Source organism: Arachis stenosperma, chromosome 9 (assembly GCF_014773155.1).
Source record: "Arachis stenosperma cultivar V10309 chromosome 9, arast.V10309.gnm1.PFL2, whole genome shotgun sequence".
NCBI classification, from domain to species: domain Eukaryota; kingdom Viridiplantae; phylum Streptophyta; class Magnoliopsida; order Fabales; family Fabaceae; genus Arachis; species Arachis stenosperma.
In genome coordinates this window covers 7,803,331-7,827,998 of record NC_080385.1, presented here as the reverse complement: position 1 = coordinate 7,827,998, position 24,668 = coordinate 7,803,331, and the positions used below count along the sequence as shown (strand labels likewise).

Here is a 24,668-nt window from a genome sequence, read left to right as displayed (position 1 = left end):
AAACTCTTTTCTGAACCTCGAGGTAGTTTTTGATTGAAAACTCGATGACAATTGCGAGAAAGTTGAATTTTGTCAACCGAATAATTAAATAATATTAGCACGATCATACCCAGATTTCGTTTCATTTACAACTAGGGTTGGCAATAATAATTTTATTAGTATGTTTATGAAATATGAAATAATTGAATATTGTATTTGATTGAAAAAAAAAATCAATTTGTTGTAGGTAAAGTCAGGTAGGAATTAAGATAGAGTGGAGAAAGAATTAAGAGATTTTCAACTTACAAATGGAATAAGATTGAATTTTAAAAAGATTTTAAATTTGCAGATAGAATTATAGCAAAAGTAAAACTCTATCCTACTCTATCCATTTCATGTATAATACTCCTTTTATTTTATATTAACAAGTTATTTTAATGGTGAAAACTCAGGTTAAGTCGACTTTACGTGAAGTTGGTATCTGAGAGCCGTTAAATGAAAATTTAGTCAAATCATTCAAATCATCTAATAACTCTCAAGTATCAACTTCACGTGAAGTCGACTGCACCTGAATTTTCACCTATTTTAATTCTTTTTTATCTATTTATAAGTTAGTGTATACAAATACAATTTATATCTAGTTACATTCATTTATAAATATATAAAAGGTTATAAGATGTATCAATATAGAATGAGTACATTTATGCAATGATGGCTAACCATGATAATCCATAGTTCCATACAAACCTAACTTATATCAACCTATAACTATAGAGCTATTAATAATAATCCCAAACATAGGTCATAGAACAGAATGTAGCTGCTCCATCAAGTATACCCAAATCAAACACTAGCCTTTAAAATAGAGCAAACTCTTGTTTTTTTATGACAATTGAGTGAAAGCTGAATTTTGTCAAACAAATAATTAAATAATATTAGTATGATTATATCCAAATTTCATTCCATTTACAGCTATCAGCCTATATAGATGAACGTGAATCTCGAAGATATACCATATTTACATGCAAGAATCTACCATAGAACTTTCACATCAATAATGTCCCTGCCCAAAGGGTAAAAGCTTTCTCTGCCTTTCTTAATCTGTTAAGGAATGGATTCAGCACGTTAAAAAGAAATTGAACCAAAAAAGTATATAACAGTTTTGACTTTTGACCAAAATCTCATATGCACTCTATCCAAAACATTACTTCTTAATTACTCTGATCTGCTGAATACTTCTACCATCATATTTGTGACAACTATCACAAAGCTGGAACATTAAGATCCTCATTAAGAGGGTAGTTGTAAAATGAAAATGTAAATGATCAAAATTCCTGCATCATTTTAGTGGAATCTACATGTAATAGAAATTATTAATCTAATGTTGATAAATTTCTTACTTTTTTTTACTTTACAATTATTCCTTACTAATAGAGAATCCAAATCCAAAACAGAGCTGATATAGCAAGGAGTAATTGATACATTATAGCAAATTAAATAATGATTTGTTCCAAGAGCTCACAAAAGTCCTCATAGTTTTCATGGTTTACACCTTAAACAGTTAAACCATTGACACAAATTTTCAGAATCATAATTACAAAACATTTGAAGGGACATTCCTTCCACCATTCTCTTCACTTTGATGATGAATCATGATCCTGAGAGTCTTTATTTGGATGCAAGGCCTCAACTACAGCTTCAATCTCCTCCTTCACCCGTTCAAGAACACCCGGGGCTTTGACCTCGCTAGTATCTGTTTCCTCGTCAATGTCATCGTTTCTCCCATGAGTTTCTTTGTCATGGGTAGGCATCTTGTCGTGATGGAAAACCGCCTGTATCTCCTCCTTCGCTCGCTCAAAGATGTTTGGTGATTTGACATCTTTTTCTTTCAAGATTCAAAAAGGAATGAATTAATTGGTCTTACAAGAATCAGTTAATTGGTGAATTTAAGATTCAAAAATTCTTAGGCAGACGAAAACTTAAAACATTCGCAATTTCGCATAAAAGTTAATGGAACTAAGAAACAACTGAGTGCCATAATGGTGAGACCTACTTACTTTGTGGTTGTTAATCGTTGTGCCTAAACACAAGTTATTAAATGATTTCTACTCACATAAAAATTATGAAAATGATAGCTAAGATGTAATGGTTTTCAGCTATCATCTTTAAATTAAGTCATCTTTATGTGAGTTTTCAGCTATCATCTTTAAACAATCGCTTGTTTAAAGAATGAAAAAGATACCAAAATTACCATAAAAATATCATGTAGATAGCAATATTATCTACAGAAGAACAAAAATACAAACACTCAAAAGAAAATTACCTAGACAAGAATCATGTCACCGTCAATGTTACCTACTTTTTAAGTAGATTTGTTGAAGGAATCAAACTTTTTGAATAAACAGGGCATTTCTTTTTTGTTCTTCCTTGGTTTTTCAGCAACATAAGGTAATTTTGGTACTTCAATCCATGTTTGAATTAGTTTATTCTGAATTTAGAACAGCCTAAAATCTAAACCTTCCTATAATTCAATACAGTTTGTTTTCTTCAATTATATCCGAGAATTAATCTATTCCAAACATGCTGCAAATGTATAACAAGAAAAACTAGAATCAATTAAGCAATATTAACTATTACATCATGTTATTGAAAAAAATGAAAAACGTAAAAAATAAAAAAATAAAAATCAAATAATCTCCACACATTCCCCCTCACAAATAAAGAAAGGATCATTTACGAAATGAAATTCACCAAGAACTTGAAACAGATCAAAACACAAAAAGGCAAAAATGATTATGGACGAATATTTAACCATAGATGGAAAAAGCAGCATGAATGATTATAGCATGCAGAAATTTTGATTGCAAGGAACGAAAAGCATGGAAGAAGGTTTTGGTGATGGTTACCTGAATGAGAGTCGTGTGGTTCTGCCATTGAAGCGACAAGCTAAGTTCCGACGATACGATTGGTTAAAAGAAAAGGGCGATGTACTTTTTGCATTTGCTACTTTTCCTTTTACATCTGGAGCGGTAGCTTTTAGCCAACTGGGCTTAAATGGACCTTCCACCTCTGAATTGGACCTTTGTTTCTTGGGCTTATTTGCGAGGCCCAATATGAAATATTAAGCAGTTCTCAACTGTAGCAGTTTTTTTTTCTTAAGGTGTTGGTGTTACTATTTTGGTTTTAAATCTGAATGGAAAACAGCCCAAGTACAAAATGAAGGCTATTTTTTTATATATTGATTCAATACATGTAATACGTTATTATAATAAAAAAAACACCCATTTGAAGAAAAAATATAAACTATAAATTAGAGGTCTGATTTGTACTTTTAATTTTTTTTTTTAATTTTTAAAAACACAAATCGAATCGTCTAATTTGTGATTGTTTGTTCAAAAATAAAACAATACAAAGAAATCGAAGGCACCTATTTGTGCAACCTACAGCAGCGTAAAACACTTCTCTTCTCATACTATTTTATGATACACATCTCTTTATCACACACGAAAAATAATAAACGCAAAATGAATCCTCTGACGGTAGAGCTCACTTGGAAATTAAGGAGAAAATGATAAATAGGTCATTGACTTTTTATTTCAAAGACAAATAAATTTTTGACTAATTAAAAATATAAAAATGCTCTCATCTTTAAAAATGAGAGGCATTTAATTTTTTCGAAAGATTTATTTGTCCTTATATATATTTTGGATGAAAAAATTTAAATGTCTTGCATTTCAAAAAATAAAAAATATTTTTGTACTTTTAATTAGTCAAAGACTTATGTGTTTTTAAATTAAAAAGTTAAAAATTTATTTATTTTTTCAAAGTTGAAATCACCAGAAATTAATAGCTAAGATGCTCAAAAATTATCTATTGATCAATGACAAACTCTCAAATAAAACTCAAATTGATAATAAATGAATCATTAACTTATCAAAATAAAAAATCTCTTACAAAACCAAAAAAAAACACAACAAAAAAAAAAGGTTGAGATACCAGAGAAGAGGCTGAGCGATGACAAGCCAGAGGCAAGAGAATAAGGGAAATAAATTATCTATTTTTTTCTAGTTAGTTTGTTAAGTATGGTATTTTATTATTTAACATTCTTTTCATATATATCTTTTGTCCTACTAAAGAAGTGTATAAACTATGTTGAGAAATTATATTTGATAAAATAATTGAAAAAAATTGAAAGAATTTATTATTATTATTATATTATTATTGTTATTATTATTATTGTTGTTGTTGATTAAAAAAGGGGTTAACTCTGAAGTTAACACAATTTTTTTAATGAGTTTGAAGAGAACAATTTTAAAAATTAGGGTGAGAGGGAATGTCTATTTTACAAAAGATGAAAGTGGTATTTTCTCTTTTTTATAATAATATTGTAAGAACAATTTTTTTATTAAAAAAATTATTTTTAGGATATTCATTTTCAGCAATAATGACTAAAATATTTTACATTGAAAAGAATTATTCTTTACCATTTTTATATTATTAACCAATAAAATTGTTAAAATTCTACTTGGTATATTCCCTTCCCTACTCACTTTGATCTATAATGATGATTAAATTATTTTGTACTTAAGTTAAAAGTTAAAACTTCTTAGAGAGGTATCAATAATGCTGGACAAAAAGCACTATGTGTAAACAATCATGTCACTTACATAGTTTGTCACAACAATGTATACATTTCCCACTTGATAGTTGATAGTTGCTTTAATATTAGGGGACAATAAAAATAACTAAAATTTGTCTTATTTAGTATGAATATAATTTTAATGTATTATTAGTGTAAAATAATTTTATACGTATATTTAATTATGTAATAGTCATTCAAAAAAACGATGTGTAAAGCGTAATGCATCAAAATTAAACTTATTTAGTATTTATTAATTATAATTATAATTAATAAGTGTTAAATAAAATAAGTTTGGACTGTTTTAACTTATTTTTTGTATTTCGTAAACATTATTAAATAATTAAATAGTAAAAATGATGATTCACGAGAGACAGAGAGGGATTCATGGAAAAACAACAAAAATATTATTCACATTTCACAGGGGACGGTGTGTGTTGTGTTCGCAGTAGTGCACACAAGACACAACAGAGTCAAGGTCGTTGTCGCAGTTGAACGGTTTTACATTTTGTTTAGGGTACTTGTTTCATTCTTCTTTATTTGTTTCTTTATGGAAAAACATGTTCTTGTTCTTTCAACAGTCCCATGAGGACCATAACCATGAACCGCGTTGAACTTCAACAACTTATTTCAAACGGCGTAGATACTACAAAAACAGGACAGAAAATTAAATAAATTTCTACCTTTGTATGAACACAATGTTAATATCTCTTTTTAAATTAGATTTTTGGATATGATGTAGTATATATACTCTTCAAACGTGATTCATCTTCATTTTATTTCCTTATTATTAACTTTATTTCTTCCCTTAAACCAATTTGGATTAATCAAACAATTAACTCACTCAAATCTTATTTTGGATACGTAGTTATTCATTTGCCTTAGAATAAAATTTTAAGTAGAATTTTAATTTATAATAGATTAATTATTAACTTGTCAGCTTATAAAATATCATAAAAAAAATACTCTGTTTCTTCATTTTAAAGTTAAAAAATATTTATGATTTTTCAATTTGGATGCTTTTTTATGTTTTTAAATATATTTAATTAATATATTTATGCCTTTACTTTATTTAAAAACTAAAAAAATATAAATTATATTATAGAAAAGACCCGGTCACCACAATTACTACTAACATTTTGGCAGATATACTGTATCCATCAAGATTTAAACCTCATTTTTATTAATTATTTTTTATATAATGTAATAAATACAAAATAAAGTGATCCATAGATATATAGATATTATAAATTACTAAATTAGTTATTTGAGAATTCATAAAGAATATAACTAAAGAGAGTGAGAGACCGAAATTCAAATCAATCTATTAATTCTTTTAATATGGATTATATCAAACTCTAGCTATTGATCGATGTAAGAATATAACTTAATTTATTCCTTAAGAAGGACTGCATCTTTTTTAATTGCTTATGTTAAAATGTTTAAGTACAACAAAATTTAAGAGCAACATATACGGCCAAATAAAACAAAAAAATTACTTAGAAATTAAATTGTTAAAACAAAAGGAACTATTATTAGAAAAATGATTAAGTATGATTTTAGTCTTTAAGATATAAGTAAAAAGAACTTTTGTTTTTAATATTTTTTGCATACAAAATCGTTTTTAAAGTTTAAAATCGTTTTTTATTTAAATATTATAATTTTAGACTAAATTATTCATAATAAAAAATTATAAAAAATAAAAAAAAAATTAAGGAAAAGAGAATGTTTTTATTATTGCCAAGAGAAAAGGAAAAAAAAAGAAAAGAAAAAAGAAGAAAAATAAACTATCTATAATTTACTTCTGTCTTTATTTTTATCATTATTTTCATATAATTTTAATCTCTAAAATAAAAACGATTTTAAAACCAAGTTAAACTTTAAAAATAATTTTATATAAAAAAATTAAAGACAAAAAAATTTTCGATCTATATTTTATCGGCTCCGTAGAAAAACATATTGGAAGGATTTAGACTTGTTCTTTTCAACTTTTCCACAAAATCACATCCTATTCAATACGTTAGAATTTAGAAATATGAAAAGGATTGCACAGCATGCGTTGGTCCACGGAAACACAATGTTTGATGTTTCATGCACTGTTTGGATTTTATTGTCTGATTCATATCTTCATATATTGAGCTATCATTTTACATACTTAAAAAAATTCAAGGGTCCAAGTTAACAATTTTAATTTATATTAATCAGTATTTTTAGTTAACAGTTTAATATTTTTAGTTTATTAATTTATTATTATTTTTTAGCTAGTACTTTTAAATACAAAAATAATAAATTATATTGATTTTCTAATATTGTCCTTATATATATACATACATATATAAAAAAAATTTATTTATATTATTTATTAAATACTTAATGCATGTTTTGGAATTTTTAAGTACAAGCCATCAACTAGGATAAAAACTAAGTATAGTATGCAAATCAATTTGTTTATCTACTTTTCTATTAATAAAACAAAGAAATTTTCATGAGCACAATTTCACATATACCCTCCTAATATATCAAATAATAGTTTATACATTATTGTGCCAAAAAAATTTACTTGCTTATTTTATAGATCACTTTTGACATAAAAAAAACCGCAGACACACACGTTTGAATATTATTCAATTGACAAATATTTAAAGTTTTTTGAATAAATTAATCTAAAGGTTTAACATATTTCGGCAGATAGCGGCGGTTATGCGATCATATTACGGCGGTTAAACCAAATTTTAGAAGATAGGCCACGAATAAACGGTTAGCGACGATTTTAGCTAATTGCTGGAATAACCATTGCTAAACGTCTATCAATTTTGTGGCTGTTTAGAACCGCCGCTAAATACCAAATGAAGGAAAACAGCATTTGTTTTGCGGCGGTTTAGAACCGCCTCCAAATTTTAGTATTTCCGTTCATAGTTATTAGAATCGGTCCAACCGACTCAATCGTTAAACCCGCGCTTCCGCCAATAGACCCACAACGTGGAACCTAGAAGAAGAAAAAGTTTTAACAATGACATGTTACCACCAAATCAAATGTCTCTTCGATGTATATAGCGCTAATAATTATATATATCATATGAACACATTTGATTGCCACACAATTTTTAAATTGTATACTTTATATCTAATCATAGTTATTATAGGCACCTTATATGTTGGGTAAAATACACAATTAAATCAAATGAATGACCAAATTACACAATTCTATCAAATTGAAAAACATTACCAAGATCTCCCAAAAGCACATTCTTATGTAATTCAAATCAGTTTTATTCGAATTAGACAAACTAAGACTAATTCAAATTAGTCCTATTTGAATTAGTAATAATGTTAATAATTCGAATTTGTCCAATTTGAATTATGCTTGCATATAGTCTTAATTAGGGTAGTTCGAATCAGGGTGATTCGAATTATGCATGCTAGGACGTCCCTAGTAATTCAAATGGTCAGTTTCGAATTAATTTTTTACCATAGTAGATCGAATTAATTTACATTTATTTATATATGATCCAAGCATATATAAAGAGTACAATAAAGAGTACATTTAATAATATCTATAATGAACTCAATAAAGAGTACATTCAATCATAAATAAAAAAATAATAATAATAAATAGTTTTTTATAAATTATTAAAAATTAAATATTTTCTAAAAATATTTATTAAAATTTAGAATTTAGTCTTTAATATTTAGAATTAGTGAAATATTTGCCAAAAATATTATATTTTGTTGGTCAGTTAGTATTATTGAATCTATTAACCACGATAATATGCAGATGATTGATTGGTTTTCATATAAAAATATTTTTATTCTATTTAGTATTTAATTTTGATAAAATATTAATTAATTTTGAATTTAGTTATTATGAATTCTTATATCTAAGAATACAATTTAAGATTCTTATTTAAAAAAAATTAAATTTTTTATTTTAATAAATACTCAACAAATCATTAAAATAAAAAAATTAAAATTTAAAATTATAAAGTTTTAAATTTTTAATGACTTGTATAAAATATTTTTAATTATTATTTTTTATATTTTATAGAAAATATTTATAATTATTATTTTTAAAAAATGTTTGATTTTTAATTAGTTCAGAGTATGATTTTATTTTCTTCTTTTACATCTATGTTTGAATACAAATTTAAATACCAATAAAGTAAATAAGAAAATCTTATTGGTAAATTTGTTCACATGAGTTAACATATATAACTTATTTAACTTGTGAATTTTTTTTACGTAAAACGAATATAGAAAAAGTATTACGAGTTTAAGTAACAATGATTTAAACATATGTAGCTTAAGATAGTAGTTTTTACTTAAGTAGATTATACCCAAATGGTTATTACTAAAGAAAACATTGCAATACGTGGTAATACACATTTTGCGACGGTTTAAACAAAACCGCCGCAAAATGTAAAACAATAACTCATCCGCGGTACATATAGCGGTCGTTCGAGAAAAACCGGAACCGCCGCTATATGTACCGTCGGATTGCAGCCCCAACCAATAACCATCGCTATATGTAACGCAGGTTGCCGTTTTGTGGTGATTTTATAAAACCGTCGCAAAATTTCCGCTGCTATCTGCCGGAATTGTTGTAGTGCTTTATAAAGATGAGGTGACAGGCTAAATAATAAACACATCGATACTTTTATATGGAGTAAAATATCGTTTTTGTCCCTAACATTTGAGGTAACTCCTATTTGTGTCCCTAACGTTTAAATCGTTCTATTTGTATCCTTAACATTTATAAAAGTGATTCAATGTTATCCTACTATCAATTATACTAACAAATCAAATTATATTTTTCAATTATTCTCACTTAGATGTATTCATTCTCAATTAGGTTTTACTTGGATGTGTTCAATTTTAAAATTATACCCACTATTTGTGTTTAGATTCAATTATATCCCTAGAAAAGTGAATAATGTAAATGTTGTAGGAATTAGTTTCAACTTTTGATAAGCTATTTTCGGAATGGATCATCAATTCTATCCAAAATATTTGTATTGTAAATTCAAGAAGAGATTTTTAAAACTCAAACTAAAGCGTTTATAATGTGTAATTGACGGCAGGATAACATTGAATCACTTTTATAAACGTTAGGGATACAAATAGGACGATTTAAACATTAGGAACACAAATAGGATTTACCCAAAATATTGGAGACAAAAACGATGCTTTACTCTTCTTATATGAATTGAGAAATTCATTTCCAGAATTGTAATTTTTTTAAGAATTATAATAATTTAACAAGATTAATAGTAAAATTAGTATAAAAAGATAGTTTGATCTTTAAATTTATTTTTAAAATATTTATTAATTAAATTGATCTTTTAAATATTATAATTTAATCAATTTTATTCTTTTATTATTTTATTAACAATTTTCGTCAATAATTAATGATATAAAATGTTAACTGTTAACATACATAACATTTATCATATCTAATTATATATTGAATAAATATATTTATAAAAATTTATTAATTTAGTCGTTAGATTATATTAAAACTAAGATTTATATGATTAGAGAAAGAAACAAACTTGATAGATTTTTATAATTTTGTTAGTATCTAATTGATCATACTAGGTTGTTGACGGAAAATTGTTAATGGAACGACGAAAGAACAAAAATAATTAATTTATAATTTTAAAAGACCAATTTGATGAATAAATTTTTTCAAAAATAAATTTTAAAAATAATTTATCTTTTAAAGACTAATTTGACCTATAATGTATGAATACAGACACGGACGCAATACAGGACACGCGGATACACAAATTTTAAAATCTTATAAGACACGAAAATACGATATATATATATATATATAAAATATTTTTTAAATAATTATAATAATATTTTAATATTTTAATATTTTTAATATTTTTAATTATATAAAATATTTAAAATATTTTTATTTTAATAAATAATAATATATATTATTTTTAAAATCATTTCAATAATATATATTTAAAAATAAATAAATAAAATACAATAGATATACTTGCTATGTATAAAATACTTGCTCTAAACTTATTATAATATATATTATTTTTAAATTCATTGTACTTGCTTTGTTTAAAATAAATAAATAAATACAATAGATGTACTTGTCTTGACTAATAGAACAAAATTCCTATGACGCGTAATAATTGTAGCAAAAACACACGCACAGATTACGAGTGTTCAATTCAATCACCATCTTTCTCCATCACTTTAATTGTGAAAGAAAAGGCCATAATTAACTAAACTAAAAGTCTTCATTTTAATTCTTTATTTTCTAATAAGCTTATAAATTTGACTAATTGTCTTTATTTCACATCTCCGCGTACATCATAACATTTTCACATACTCAAATAAATATCTCTAAATATTTTATTTGAATATAAAATATTATATTAAAATTGAATCCTAACTAAGGTTAATTTTTTTTATATTAGATTATTATTGGTGTTTTTTATTAATATTATGATATTTTAGTGTAATGTAATGATATGGAATAAAAAAAATTGTGAGTAACAATTTTAAATAAGACAAAAAAGTTAAACAAAATTAACAGAAATTGTGAATTACGATTTTAAATAAGAAAAAAAATAAAAAATTATGAGTCACGATTTTAATTTTTTAATTTAAAAAAATATGATTTATGAAATTGTGAATAACAAATTTTTTTTGTTATGTAAATCCTAAGTAATGATTTGTATTGTGTATCACACTTGTGAAATACACCTATTTCAATTCATACCAACGTAATACACCATTTCCTTCATCATATAAAAAATAATTAACTCTTAATTTATCCCATCATTTCTATTATTACGAGACTATGAAGTTTGAAACATATATACTTACATAATTCTACAATATATTTAATACATATTTTAAAAGTTTATTTTTAGCCAAATTTTAACTATATATTAAATTAATAATATCTAATTATTTCATATATTAAAAATATATATAAAACAAACCTATCATACAATAATATACAAAAAATTTTAAATGATTCCAGAATAATTGCCTATGTGTATGTGACACTTTCTCTGCAAGCTAAGTCAGAGTACAATTTGTTTTTCATTTTTTCAAATTTTTCTATGTTCAAAACTACCCATTTAATAGGATTAATCTTTTTGTGTGTCCCTTTAATGGGGCTAATTAAAACCGTTATACAGACTTTTCTATTAAAAAAATAAAAATATTATAAAAATTTGTCTTATTTAATATTAATTAATTATTATTAATTATTATAATAATGAATAAATATTAAATAAAATAAATTTTGATTATTTTTAATTAATTTTTTTATTATTAAATATTAAAAAAGGTCTCACAGGTATTAAAATGGAATGACAAACGTAAGTGGTGACACATCACAACACTTTTTATTGGTTGAACTTTTGTAAGACATTTCTACTCGAGGACCTTTTGGTCATTTCATTTTTCTTCTTTTTATTTTTTAACATTAATTAGAGTTTTAATAGATTATTCTAATTTTATAAATACAAAAGTTGAGAATTTCCATACCCAAAATAGTAGGTGAACACCCACCAAAGATGTAGTTGTCCGTGATATAGAGAACAAAATTTCATATATTTTTTTAGATATTAGCTAACGCATTTAAATTTTGTTGGCAACTAATTCTAATTAAATTAGTCTAAATTTAATAAAAATTATTTTTATTATACGTAATGTATACATATATATGTTTTATTAATACAAATATATCATTTTTTTATATTTTTTTTTTACATATGTTTTTATTATTATTCTTTTATTATTATTGTTGTTATATTTTTTTTTAGTAATTTTGCAACATTAATTTTTTTTATTTTATTCCTCTTAAGAGAATGCAACAAAAAGAATTATTAAAAAATGATAGAAGAAAATGATGAAGAAGAAGCAGCAGAAGATAAAAAGAAGAAAGAGAACTAATTTTGAATTATACAAAACTTATGAGAATAAAAATACACCAAAATTTTTTAACAATAACACATAAAGTTCTTAATTTTTATACCTAAATTTTACTATAAAAGTACAAAAATATCTTCTTTAATGCTGCATTTTCTTCTTCTTCCTCTTTTTTTTTCTTTCTTTCTTTTAGTTGAATGAATATTGGTTTATTCTCTTCCTAATAATTTTTTAACATTATGTATTTTTTTTTGTTAAGAGAGTAAAACAAGAAAAAACTTGAAAAGGTAAAACAAGAAGAAAAAAATGAATAAGAAAAAAAATGATGATGATGAAAAAGAAGAAGAAGAAGCAACAGAGGATGAAGAGGAAGAAGATGAAAAGTTTTAAATTATACAGAACTTATCAGAATAAAAATATATTGAAATTTCTTAATAATAACACATAAAGTTTTTAGTTTTTACACTAAAATTTTGCTACAAATGCACAAAAATATTTCATTGATGCTGCATTTTTTTCTTATTTCTTTCTTTCTTTTAGTGAGTGAATGTAGATTTATCATTTCCCTAGTAATTTTGTAACATTATGTTTCTTCTTCTTTTTTGTTTGATTTTTTTATTTTTATTCTTTTTAAGAGAGTAAAATAAGAAGAAACTTGAGAAGGTAAAACAAGAAAAAAAATTGAATAAAAAAAGATGACGATGAAAAAGAAGAAGAAGAATCAATAGAAGATAAGGAGGAGGAAGAGGAACAGTTTTAAATTATGCAAAATTTATCTGAATATAAATGCACCGAAATTTCTTAACAATAGCACATAAGTTTCTTAGTTTTTACACCAAAATTTTGCTATAAAAGCACGAAAATATCTTCTTTAATAATGCTATATTTTTTTCTTCTTCTTCTTTTCCTTATTTCTTTCTTTTTTTCTTTCTTTTTGTTATACATATAAGAAGAAGATGACGACAATGATAACAATGATGATGGAGGAGGAGCAAGAGGAGGGAGAGGAGATCGAAGAAATTCAAATGAGAAAAAAAGAGGAGAAGAAAATAAAGGTGGTGGTAGTGACGATGACGATAATAAAAGAGAAAGATAAGGAAAAATGTGGAGATGAAGAAGACGACGATAAAGAGAATGCAAAGAACGAAAAAAACATAGAGAATGAAGAGCATGTATTTATATATATTCACACGTTAAGTCAAAAATTTATTAGAGATAGTATCGTGTGGAGGTGAATTAATTTATAGCAACTTGATTGGACTTAATTTGTTAAATAATTTAGATGTTAATTTTTATTAATAGACTAATTTATTATTAAATTTTATGATATTTTTTAAATTTTAAAAAATTTCTCACTATATATTATTACATGCTTTCTATATATTCTATATTTAATATTAATATATACAATACATCTCTTGCGTATTATATATTTTAAATATTAAAAGTATAATATATTTTTTGCGAATTGTTCTGTTTTTAATGTTTTTAAAATTTTAAAAAATACCATAAAATTTAATAATTAAATGTTACACTAAAATTTGGTTAATATCTAAAAATATTAGTTACAAAATTCCTATCATGCGTAGTAATACTAATATATATTGCAATACAACATTGTTAATTTAAAGGTGATGAGTTTGGTTTATATTTTAATTTTTTATTTATAATATTTTTTATTTTTATTTTTTAGTTTTTATAAAATATTAAAAATACAAATACAAACCAACTATATTCTAGTTTTCCAAAATTAAATTAAGCAAATACATTAATTATTAGGTGTTCAATTCAATCAATATCTTTTCTCCAATTTATTAACTTTCCAAAATTAAATTAAACAAACACACACCACATTAATTACTAGTGTTCAATTCAACTACTAACATCTCTCTCCAATTTAAATTCGTTTTTTAATTTCTATATAGAAGGAAGGCTGGGGTTGAACCCGGTTATGAAAAGGAGAGGTGCTAGACAAAAGGGTGGTGTCAGTTAAGAAGAAAATCGGACCGTGCGAGTAGGTGTGTACAACTCGGACCGTGCGACATGTAGCTGCTCTCAACTCGGACCTTACGACATGTAGCTCACAACACGGATGGTCCGTTTTGTGGCTATGTAGACACGCGTCGTGCAACCCTTCCTTCCCCAAACGGTGTCCTGATTACCAACATAGTGCATGAAGTAGGGACTCTCACCATCCGATATCTCACTCTCAGCATTTACTCTCAACCTCCAAACTCCATTCTTCTTCTTCATTTCTCTGCTGGTAGTGGGTGTGTTTGCTGAAAAAATAAAGAAAATGCCAAAGAAATATAAAATCAAAGATGTTGATCGCCCTAAGCTTCATATTAGACACTATCTCAGCCATTCTGATTATGTAAGTTTATTTAATATTTTGTTAAATTTTTATAATTATAAATATTGTTCTTAAAATTTAGTTATTTCTGTTGTTGTTAGGATTTGAGCTTAGAAATATATATAGAATAGTTAGAACTATTTTTAAAAATTTTTTTATTTTTTTGCTAAATTTTTTTATTATTTATTTTTGAAAATTATTATTGTTATGGTCTGAATTTTTATAATTGTTGTAACATAGAATCTGAAAATGGAAACGTAGTTAGCATGATGTTATATTTATGTAAAACAAACACAGTTTATTTTTTTTAAAATTTGTTTAATTTTTTAAATATATTTATTAGTGTTAGGAAGTGAGGTGAATATTAATATTTAGAAAATAAATTATAAAATATAAACCGGATGGTTAATAAAATTTTTTGTAGAATGTTTTTTTTTTGAAAATTTTTTAATTTTTTCTAGTTATAATTGTTAGGAAATTAAATATTATTGTGGTTGTCAGTAATTGAATGTAAGAATAAAACATGAACGGTTAGTATTAATTTTTAACAGATATTTTGTTTGATTTCGTTAATTATAATCATAATTGTTAGACAGTTAATTATTCATTATTGTTATTAGAAAACGAATTTAGGAAGATAATGAAAATGATTATTAGTATTTTTTAAAATTTACATATATGTGTTTAAATTTACTTAAGTAATAGTTAATAGATAATTAAAAATACAAATTATAATGTTATATATTAAAAAAAATTAGAATCTACCCGAAATAAATAAATAACCAGCATGTCTAATCTAATGTTGTCATATTCTTGAGAATTGATTAGGAATGTATTTATTAGTTGATGTCATTAATTGTTAGTTTTGAGAAATTTCAAGAATTAATAATTCAATTTAGAAGTTGTAAATATTTGTTTTATTTTGACTTAGTCAAATAATTTATGAATGTTGTCTGTCTTCCACTAATATATATTGTTGAGTTAGTTATGCAAATTTTATTAATGATTTGTTCTACTTAAAAATTTCTTGTCTCCTAGTAGTAAGTTAGTAATGGTTAATTAGTTGACTAATAATTTGTTATGTTTTTTTGTAGAAATTAAGAATGTTGACCTGTGACCATCCAGTTCCTCCTGATCGGTACGACGATTGGGTGGAGGAGTATTTACGAGTTACTAGGTTTTATCATGCATCTCAGATTGGTGTAGTACAGTGCTAGAAAGCACTTGTAAATGCTCTAATCGAACGGTGGCACCCAGATAAACATACGTTTCACTTTCCCATTGGTGCATGTGCCGTAACTCTTGAAGACGTAGCTTTAATTCTTGGTCTTCCGACGAATGGTCTTCCAGTCACGGGGATGACAATGAGTAGTTTCGAAGCATTGCAGGCTGAGTGTTTGGATCAATTTGGAGTTGCATCGTGTAAGGAAGAGTGTAGAGGATGCTGCATAAAACTGACGTGGCTGTGCGATCTAAAAGAAAATTTACAATTGACTGATGAGATAAGTATACGTAGGTATGTGAAATGCCACATTATGTTGCTGATCGGGACGATCTTGTTTGGGGATAAATCTGGGGCAGCTGTGCACTGGAAGTTTCTACCATTGCTTCGTGATTTCGGCAGTATTGGACAGTACAGCTGGGGATCAGCATGCTTAGCACACCTCTACAAGGCATTAGGGGTGTTCAAAACCGATCCGGACCGAACAAAACCGATCGACCGAACCGAAAAAATCGAAAATCAAAAAAACTGAAAACCGAAAAAACCGAAAAAATTGTGTTTTGCTATTTTTATTGCGGTTCGGTTCGGTTTTCGGTTCTGACAATGAAAACCCTAACCGAACCGAACCGAACCGGTTCAAAAAAAACTAAAACAAAACCAACCCTCCCCCTACACCCACCCCCCACAACCTGACCTAACCTAGCCGCCAACCCTCACATTCACTCTGCGCTCTCCACTCTCAAAACCGACTCCCACTCTCGCAACAGCCAACACCTCCCACTCCCAACCTGCGTGAACCCCTTCCTCCCACCATCTCCCTGCGCCGACGAACCCCTTCCTCTTCCCACCTCCCAGCGCCGCCGAACCCTTCCAGCTTTCACACAGCGCCGCCAAACCCTTCGTCCCAGCACCTCCTCGCGGATAGCACTAGCCAACACCATCGTCGCGGAGCCAGCACCACCCCCGCCACCCACAACATCGTTTCTGGCCTCGCGGAGACAGCACCACCCAGCCACCCACAGCATCGTTTCTGGCCTCGCGGAGACGCGGACAGCACCCGCCACCCAGCCACCGAGTCAAGTCAGATATAGAGCCTCCAATTCAGGTATTCAATTTCTGTTCAATAATCATTGATTCATTGTTGTTCAATTTCTGTTTCAATGTATATTTGTTGCTGATTTTTGTTCTTGGTTTAATTTGTTGTTGATTTTTGTATATTGTTGTTCAATTTCCGTTTCAGTATATATTTGTTGCTGGTTTTTGTTCATGGTTTAATTTATTTGTTGTTGATTTACTGAAATTGCTTCTGATTGTTGATTTTCTTCTTCCTTCCTTGAATATGTTTCACTTTTATTTCTATTCTGCTGTCTGATTTTGTTGAGCCTCTGCTTTTACTTGGACTTTCCAACACCATTTCTTGTAGCTTTCCATTCGATTCAAATTCGTGGCTTTCTTGTTATAAATTTGTTCTTGATTATTGATTGTTGTTTTTGGTTCACTGCCATTATTAAATTTTTAATTTGTTCTTCATTTTAATTTGTTTTTTTATTTTGAGTTTAGGGTTCACTGCTGCTATTATTGATTATTGATGAGGTAATCCTGAATTGAATAAATGTCTTTATTAATTCTGTGGCTGATTGGCTTTGTGGTTGGGTTTTCGGGTTGATTGCAGTGGTTTATGTAGGGGTTCTTTGTTTTAGACTTGTGAAGGCTAAAAGAATTCAGGACATGGAAAGACAAGCCAATGAAGATTTGGTTCTTGAAAGTAGATGGGTTGGCAATAGTAAAATGCCTTCTGCAGCTGTCACAAGAACTCAACCAGTTCTTGAGAGTGGTGTTCAGTAGTTTTTGTTTTTGTTAGTATTGGTTCAATTACTTTACTGCTTTTCTCTTTGGTAAACAGGGATCTTCTATTATTATAAGCAATGAAGAAAGCATTTGTATCTTCATCATAACATGAAATTTCAGTTTTCTTTTTATACTAAGATCACACTACCTTGTTATTACTCCCTTCAATGTCTGGCACTATACTTATTTTTCGCCATGATAAACATGTATTCGATCGTCAAGGAATCATCAAGAACGGACGTGATATATTTGTGGTATTTGTTTATGCAGTTTGTTCACAGCTTCACCAATTGCCACTGTCTCTGCCTCTTGCCTGCCTCTGTTCCGCAGTTGTCACAGATTTTAATATATGTTTTGATTTTTTATTGATGAAATTGCTATGCTTTGAATTCTGTTAATGTGAAATTAGGATTAGGTTTAGGGTTTGAATTCTGTAATTGATAAATTTGGATTGAGTTATATTCTTGCTCTGAAATTGAGGTTAGGGTTTGTGAAATTGGGACAATTTAGGGTTTGGTCTCTGTTAAATGTAAATTATTTTTTTATTTTTTTGTTTATTTAAATCTTTTTTAATAATTAAAAAACCGAACAAACCGAACCGAACCAAACCGATTTTAATTGGTTTGGTTTGGTTCGGATGATCTCGACAAAAAAACCGAACCAAACCGAACCGCAGTCTTAATAAACGATCGGATCGGATGACTTTTTCCTAATTAACCGAACCAAACCGCACCGCGAACACCCCTACAGGGCATTATGCAGGGCATCTCGCTTTAACTGCAAGGAAATCGATGGTCCACTAACACTTATGCTCGGATGGGCTTGGATTCGACTGCCTTATCTATCGCCGCTTCCTAGGGAACCCCGCAGTTTTCCGCTAGCAAACAGGTAATATTATGTTACAATGTATCCGTTTCTTGATATTTAGAATTCAGTTGCACTAAATAAATATATCATATTAGGTGGCGTAACTGGGAGCGTGGTGACCGACGATATAGATATCTGACGCTAAGTCACTTTAGGAAGGCCTTTGATGAACTTCAGGAAGGCCAGGTTAGTTTTCATTAAAGATGCATTTCTTTCGGATTTAGTGTTTAGCTAAATATGATGAAGCATTGGTATTGTAACTGTGATGTGGGTTGTAATTATGAGTTTTATTTATGATTGGCAGTTTGTGTGGGCTGCTTATTCTGTGAATCGCGTGGATCCGAATATAATTCCTCCTAAAATCTACATGCAATCGGTTGTCTGGAGCGCAACAGTGCCGTTGGTGTCATTCGAATGCATCGAGTGGCATGCTACTGATAGGATTAGGCGACAATTCAGTTTTGTCCAGGGAGTACCTAATTAGGAACGAAATCTGGACAAGGCGCATGGAGAAGTCCTGACTGGTCCTAAGAATCTTAATTGGGCCACGGCACCGAATCATTCATATTGGGTGATGCATTGGACAAACAGGTATAACCATGTTCTTTCTGAGGTTCCGTTGCCCTCACAATATCCATTGGAGTCTTACATGGATTGGTACCGATCAAAATTTGGGAACCGCTTGTACTTGTCGAACCTTGTTGTAGAAGAGAATGATGAGGGTAATCAGGATATGGATGAGAGTAATGAGGAGATGGATCAGGGTAATGAGGATATGGATGAGGGTAGTCAGGATGCGGATGATGATAATGAGAAACAGGAGCCACAATCGCCGCCACCACCACCTCCAAATCCGATTCCACAAGAGCAACCACAATCCTCAGGCCAATATGTACTTCAGACACATTTTACCCCGTCATTTCCAATGTATCAACAATATTGGGGTATGTCACAGTTTGAAACAGGAGAAGAAGGTTCTTTTAGCCAATTGCTTGGGTTCATGGCTGCAGATGCCGAACATTCACAATATCGCAATCAGCCTGATTTCATGGCAGGTAGGTATTCGTTGGATGCGAGGCTTCCATGCCATACCTCATCAGTTGCTTCTGGAGGATTCGTGTCTGTTGACTCTAGTAGAAGTGAAGGTGGACGTGGAGTTATTAATACTCAAAATCCTAACCGTGTTTCCATAGTACCTCTTGAAGAAGATGCTAACACACTCGAAGAGGACACCAATGCTTATCTAGTAGATGAACCGGATGACGAGGATGATGATGAGGATAATGAGATAGAGGAGTTCGATGAGGATGAGGAATCGCGCAATGATGGTAATATGATTGTGTATTTTGCTTTACATGTTCTATTAGTGACTCATGTTGTGTTCATAAATGGTATCTCCATCTGATTTGATTAAATGATATGTGGTATCTCTCTTGTTTTGATTACCTAAAACCATAAATTTAATTGTTTTTATTAAATTGTATGCAGGTCATTGTGACACTCCGGATGACAAAGTCAAAGGTTACAATCTGAGGATTGATCCGTCACGTCATAGCGCTAATCGCTACACTCCATCCATGTTAAAAAAGGCGGCTAAAAAATACAAGAAATTTGTGAATGATGTAAAATGGGCAATGAGAAAGGAGTTGTGGTGTAATAAATTTATTTGTGTATTAATGATGTGGACTATGTTTAGAGTACTTTATATGTGTTGGACATTATGTATGAATGACCTGGACTGTGGTAACATTACTTTGTATGTTCATAATATTTTAGTATTAATGAACTTATTTATGTATTAAGATCCTGGACTATGTATTAGTGTTTCAAAATTTTGAATATATTACTACGAATGGCATATCAAATTAAGTCATTTTGGACAGTTGATGTCATATTATATAATGATACAGATGGAGAATAATACTAGATTGTCATACTTTATAACGCTATATAGAGCAGGTCAAGTTACATAAAATAATTTGTTAACTAAGATGGACAACTCATGTCATATTATATAATGCTACATATGTATTATCATCTTAGAATGTGAACCTACTGAGTATTTCCACAGGCATTTACACCATCGGACTGACGGCATCTGCTACGGCTGTGTCCTTCAGCTCCACACAGCCTACATCGCCTAGGCCGACGTAACATACGCGTGTCCATCTCATTCAAGAAGCGCGTTATTCTGGGGCGACCTTTTGTCACTCGTCTCAGGAACGAATTTGGCATGAACCGAGGTCCATTATAAGCAGGCCATGTAGTAGGATTACCTAGTGGCCTAAACCTTGCTCGGTACACACGCCGAACTTGGTCCATCTTATACACATCATGCACATACAGTTGCCAGTCCAGTCGCTGGTTGGCACAACATGCGAACACATGTCGACAGGGGATTCTATCCACCTGGAACTCACCACAATCACATCGAAGGCCTCGTAGGTCGACTGCAAACTCCAGTCCACTTGGCATCTCACGAACCTCAAACACCTCATTCTGCTAGTCAAAGCAACTAACCTGTATGTTTCCTGCTGCAAGTTGATTTGCATGCAACTTCAAGGTCACGACATCAGAAAACACATGCCCAGCATTAATCCAGGCTTTCGCCTCCGCTCTTTTTTGTGTAAACAACTCGTTAAGCCTGTAAAATGTTGCCTTCACAAGGGCAGTAACGGGTAGATTGCGAGTACCCTTCAATACTGAGTTGATGCATTCCACTAGATTCGTCGTCATATGACCCCATCGATATCCACCATCAAAAGCCAACGCATACTGTTCTCGAGGGATTCGGTTTAACCAGTTAGTGTAGGCCTCGCCCCGTTCTCGTAAACGTTGGTATCGTACTTCATACTCCCGCACCGTCCTCAAATATCCTGTATGATAAAAATATACAAAGAAAAATAAAGAGGTAAACACACTTATAGAAGGTAAATCTGTTAGTGTATTAATTAGCTTTGCTGATCGTTACCTAAATTGATGACCAGTTTCTGCAAGTACGGCGCCTTGAATTTTCTCAGAAAATTCGATTCTATATGCCTGATGCAAAACATATGGAAAGCTCTTGGAGGTAACCAAGCACCGTCACTCCTTTCCACGGCGGCATTTATGGATTCATGACGGTCGGATATCAGTCCCACACCATCCCGAGTTACAACATGCTGACGAAGGTTACTACGAAAAAAGTACCATGCATCAGAAGTCTCTCCCTCCACAATAGCAAATGCAATTGGGACGATATTGTTGTTGCCATCTTGTGAAACTGCCACTAGTAGACAACCCTTGTACTTTCTGTACAAGTGTGTCCTATCCACCTGGACAACTGGCTTACAATGTCTGAATGCTCTAATACAGGGGTAATAACTCCAAAAGACCCGATGCAATACCCGAATATCAGTCACCAAGTCATCACCTTGATATGCAGGCATAGTCTCAAAATGAACAACAGCTGATGGCTCCTTATGACACATGGCCTCAAACCATATAGGCAAGACTTCGTACGATGCTTCCCAGCCTCCAAATATTTTTTTCACTGCCTTTTGCTTAGCCAACCATGCTTTCCGATAACTAACCATGTAGTTGAACTTCAATTGCACCTCTGCTATAACCGATTTTACCTTTAAGGCGGGATCAGCCTCAACCAACGGCTTTATTGCTTCTGCAATTATATTCGAATCCAACTTCAAATGATCCTGAGAAATTGTTGCTCTGGTACATGTGTGACTGCCATTATACCTCCTTATAACCCAACAGTACTTCCGGCTGATCATGCTAACCCGGATAAGCCAATCACACCCTGACCCATACTGTGTACACTTAACATAAAATGTCAATGGCTCAGACTCATACACTCGGTAGTCTACGCTTCTTCGTATGGTATACTCTTTTATCGCCTTAATAACAGCTTCCCTGAAACTGAATTCCATACCAACGGCAAATTCACCATCTGCGACAAAAGAAATTTCTGCCACAAGGACAGCCATACAAAACATATTTAAAAAACAAATATTGTAACATCGAAAATAAACGTAAACAATTTTTTACTGCATTAATTATGACATAACTCCAATTTTTTTATATTTAACTGATTGACTTATTTACAATGACTGCGAATTTATTTTCAACTAATTTACTAACAAATATTAATTTCTATTTAACTAATTCACTGATTTACTATTTTGCTAAAAAATACTAATTTATATTAATCTAATTTACTAATTTACTAATAAATACACCTTTATATATTTACTGAAGTTTTCTAACTTAATTCATAAATCCTAACTGATATTTAACTGATTTACTAATTTTTATATAATTTCTAATTTGTATTCAACTAATTCAATCACTTGCTAAAAAAAACTTTCTTAAACTTAAATACACAAATAGGTAAACAAAATTAAATACTAATCCAGTATATTTTCACACTTTACTTAGCTAGTTGGTCCAACTATCACCATAAATTATTAAAAAATTCTAATACATTTTATAAATACAGAGAATTACGTACCTGCACTTGTATAATCCAGAAACTCCGAAACATGCATGGCTTCCAAATCCAAAACTCGCATGAATGATGGCTCCTCAAACGGCACTTCGTTTGCCAGTGCATTTGCCACATCTGACACATCCAGAGCCATAGGTCCGTCACCTTGATCTTCATCTCCATCTGGACCAACAACTTCGTAGTTGCTTTCGAACTCTTCTTCGCTGTCGCTATTGTAATATTCCCGTAGGATATTCCGATCAGCCTCAGATTGCTCAAACTCAACATACAACTCGATGAACGTGAGTTAACTCCGATTTTCAATATACATTGAAAACATCTCTTACATGCTCGCTTCGTCCGTTACATATTTGGTTTGAAACTGGACGAATCCACCAAACACTTGTATAGGGTATCTATATAGAATACATGCTACTCTTCAAATGAATCTTTTCATAGATCACACCTTTGAGCTCTTCAAATGAGATTGTGAAAGGAATCACAACATCTAACGAATTTTCACAAACAAATGTTACTCCTTCAGATGTTTGTAATAAAATCTGGCTAAAATAATACACATTCAATAAAACTCTGTCACTCATTACTCTTAATCACATAAGCAAAATAAAAAATTTGAGAACTAGATCTATAACTATTATGCTAAGTAAAGAAGAAACAGAGAAAAAAAACCAAAGGAAAGAATCGTTGAAGAAAGAGAAGAAGACGCGAGTAGGTCCTCACCAGCATTTAGACACTTTTGTTTAGAGTCACCAACAAGTCGGACCCTCCGATTAGGTATGCTTCATTCAAAAAAATATTAAAATAACCTAATCGTACCCTCCGATTTGATTAAACGAATTAAAAAAAAATACACTCTACTAACAATTCGGAGAGTCCGATTATCACTATCAGAAGATTCAAAAATCCATCATCCTCAAATCGGACCAACCGATTTGTTGGTCCAAAGCTGAAAAACAAACATGTTGCATGGTCTGACTTCATATACCTGACACCAAAAAAAAGACTGCCCCACAAATTGGTATGGAATCCCATAATACCATATCCGGGAATGACATGCACACTCCTTCCATATCAATAAAATTGATTCCCAAAATTAAATTAAGCAAACACAAATATTAATTATTACTAGTGTTCAATTATTTAATCAGCATCTTTCACCAACTTAACTTCCGAAAAGCAAACACACACACACAGTTCAATTCAATCAACATCTTTCTCCATCACTCTTACACTAGTAACTGTGAAAGAAAATGCCATCATGAACAAACAAAGTCTTCATTTTAATTCTTTATTTTCTAAGCTTTTAAGTTTGACTGATTGTGTGATTATTTCACATCTCCGC

General features: G+C 29.8%; 2 protein-coding genes across 3 annotated transcripts; both read right to left on the bottom strand.

Moving 5' to 3' along the window:
• Nucleotides 1-1,441: 1,441 nt before the first annotated feature.
• On the bottom strand, nucleotides 1,442-2,998 carry LOC130950939 (uncharacterized). 2 transcript variants are annotated; one of them, XM_057879543.1, is made up of 2 exons: nucleotides 2,886-2,998; nucleotides 1,442-1,858 (listed from the first exon to the last, which is right to left on the bottom strand). In XM_057879543.1, the coding sequence occupies exons 1-2, from the start codon at nucleotides 2,911-2,913 to the stop codon at nucleotides 1,614-1,616; spliced, it is 273 nt and encodes a 90-aa protein (XP_057735526.1). In that variant the 5' UTR covers nucleotides 2,914-2,998; the 3' UTR covers nucleotides 1,442-1,613. The 2 variants fall into 2 exon arrangements, with proteins under 2 accessions (XP_057735526.1, XP_057735525.1); XM_057879542.1 differs by having other exon boundaries at nucleotides 1,442-1,864; nucleotides 2,886-2,993.
• A 17,876-nt stretch (nucleotides 2,999-20,874) lies between these two features.
• LOC130948981 (uncharacterized) lies at nucleotides 20,875-23,459 on the bottom strand. The gene is made up of 4 exons (XM_057877827.1): nucleotides 23,330-23,459; nucleotides 21,794-22,786; nucleotides 21,343-21,698; nucleotides 20,875-21,231 (listed from the first exon to the last, which is right to left on the bottom strand). The coding sequence occupies exons 1-4, from the start codon at nucleotides 23,457-23,459 to the stop codon at nucleotides 20,875-20,877; spliced, it is 1,836 nt and encodes a 611-aa protein (XP_057733810.1).
• Nucleotides 23,460-24,668: the final 1,209 nt, after the last annotated feature.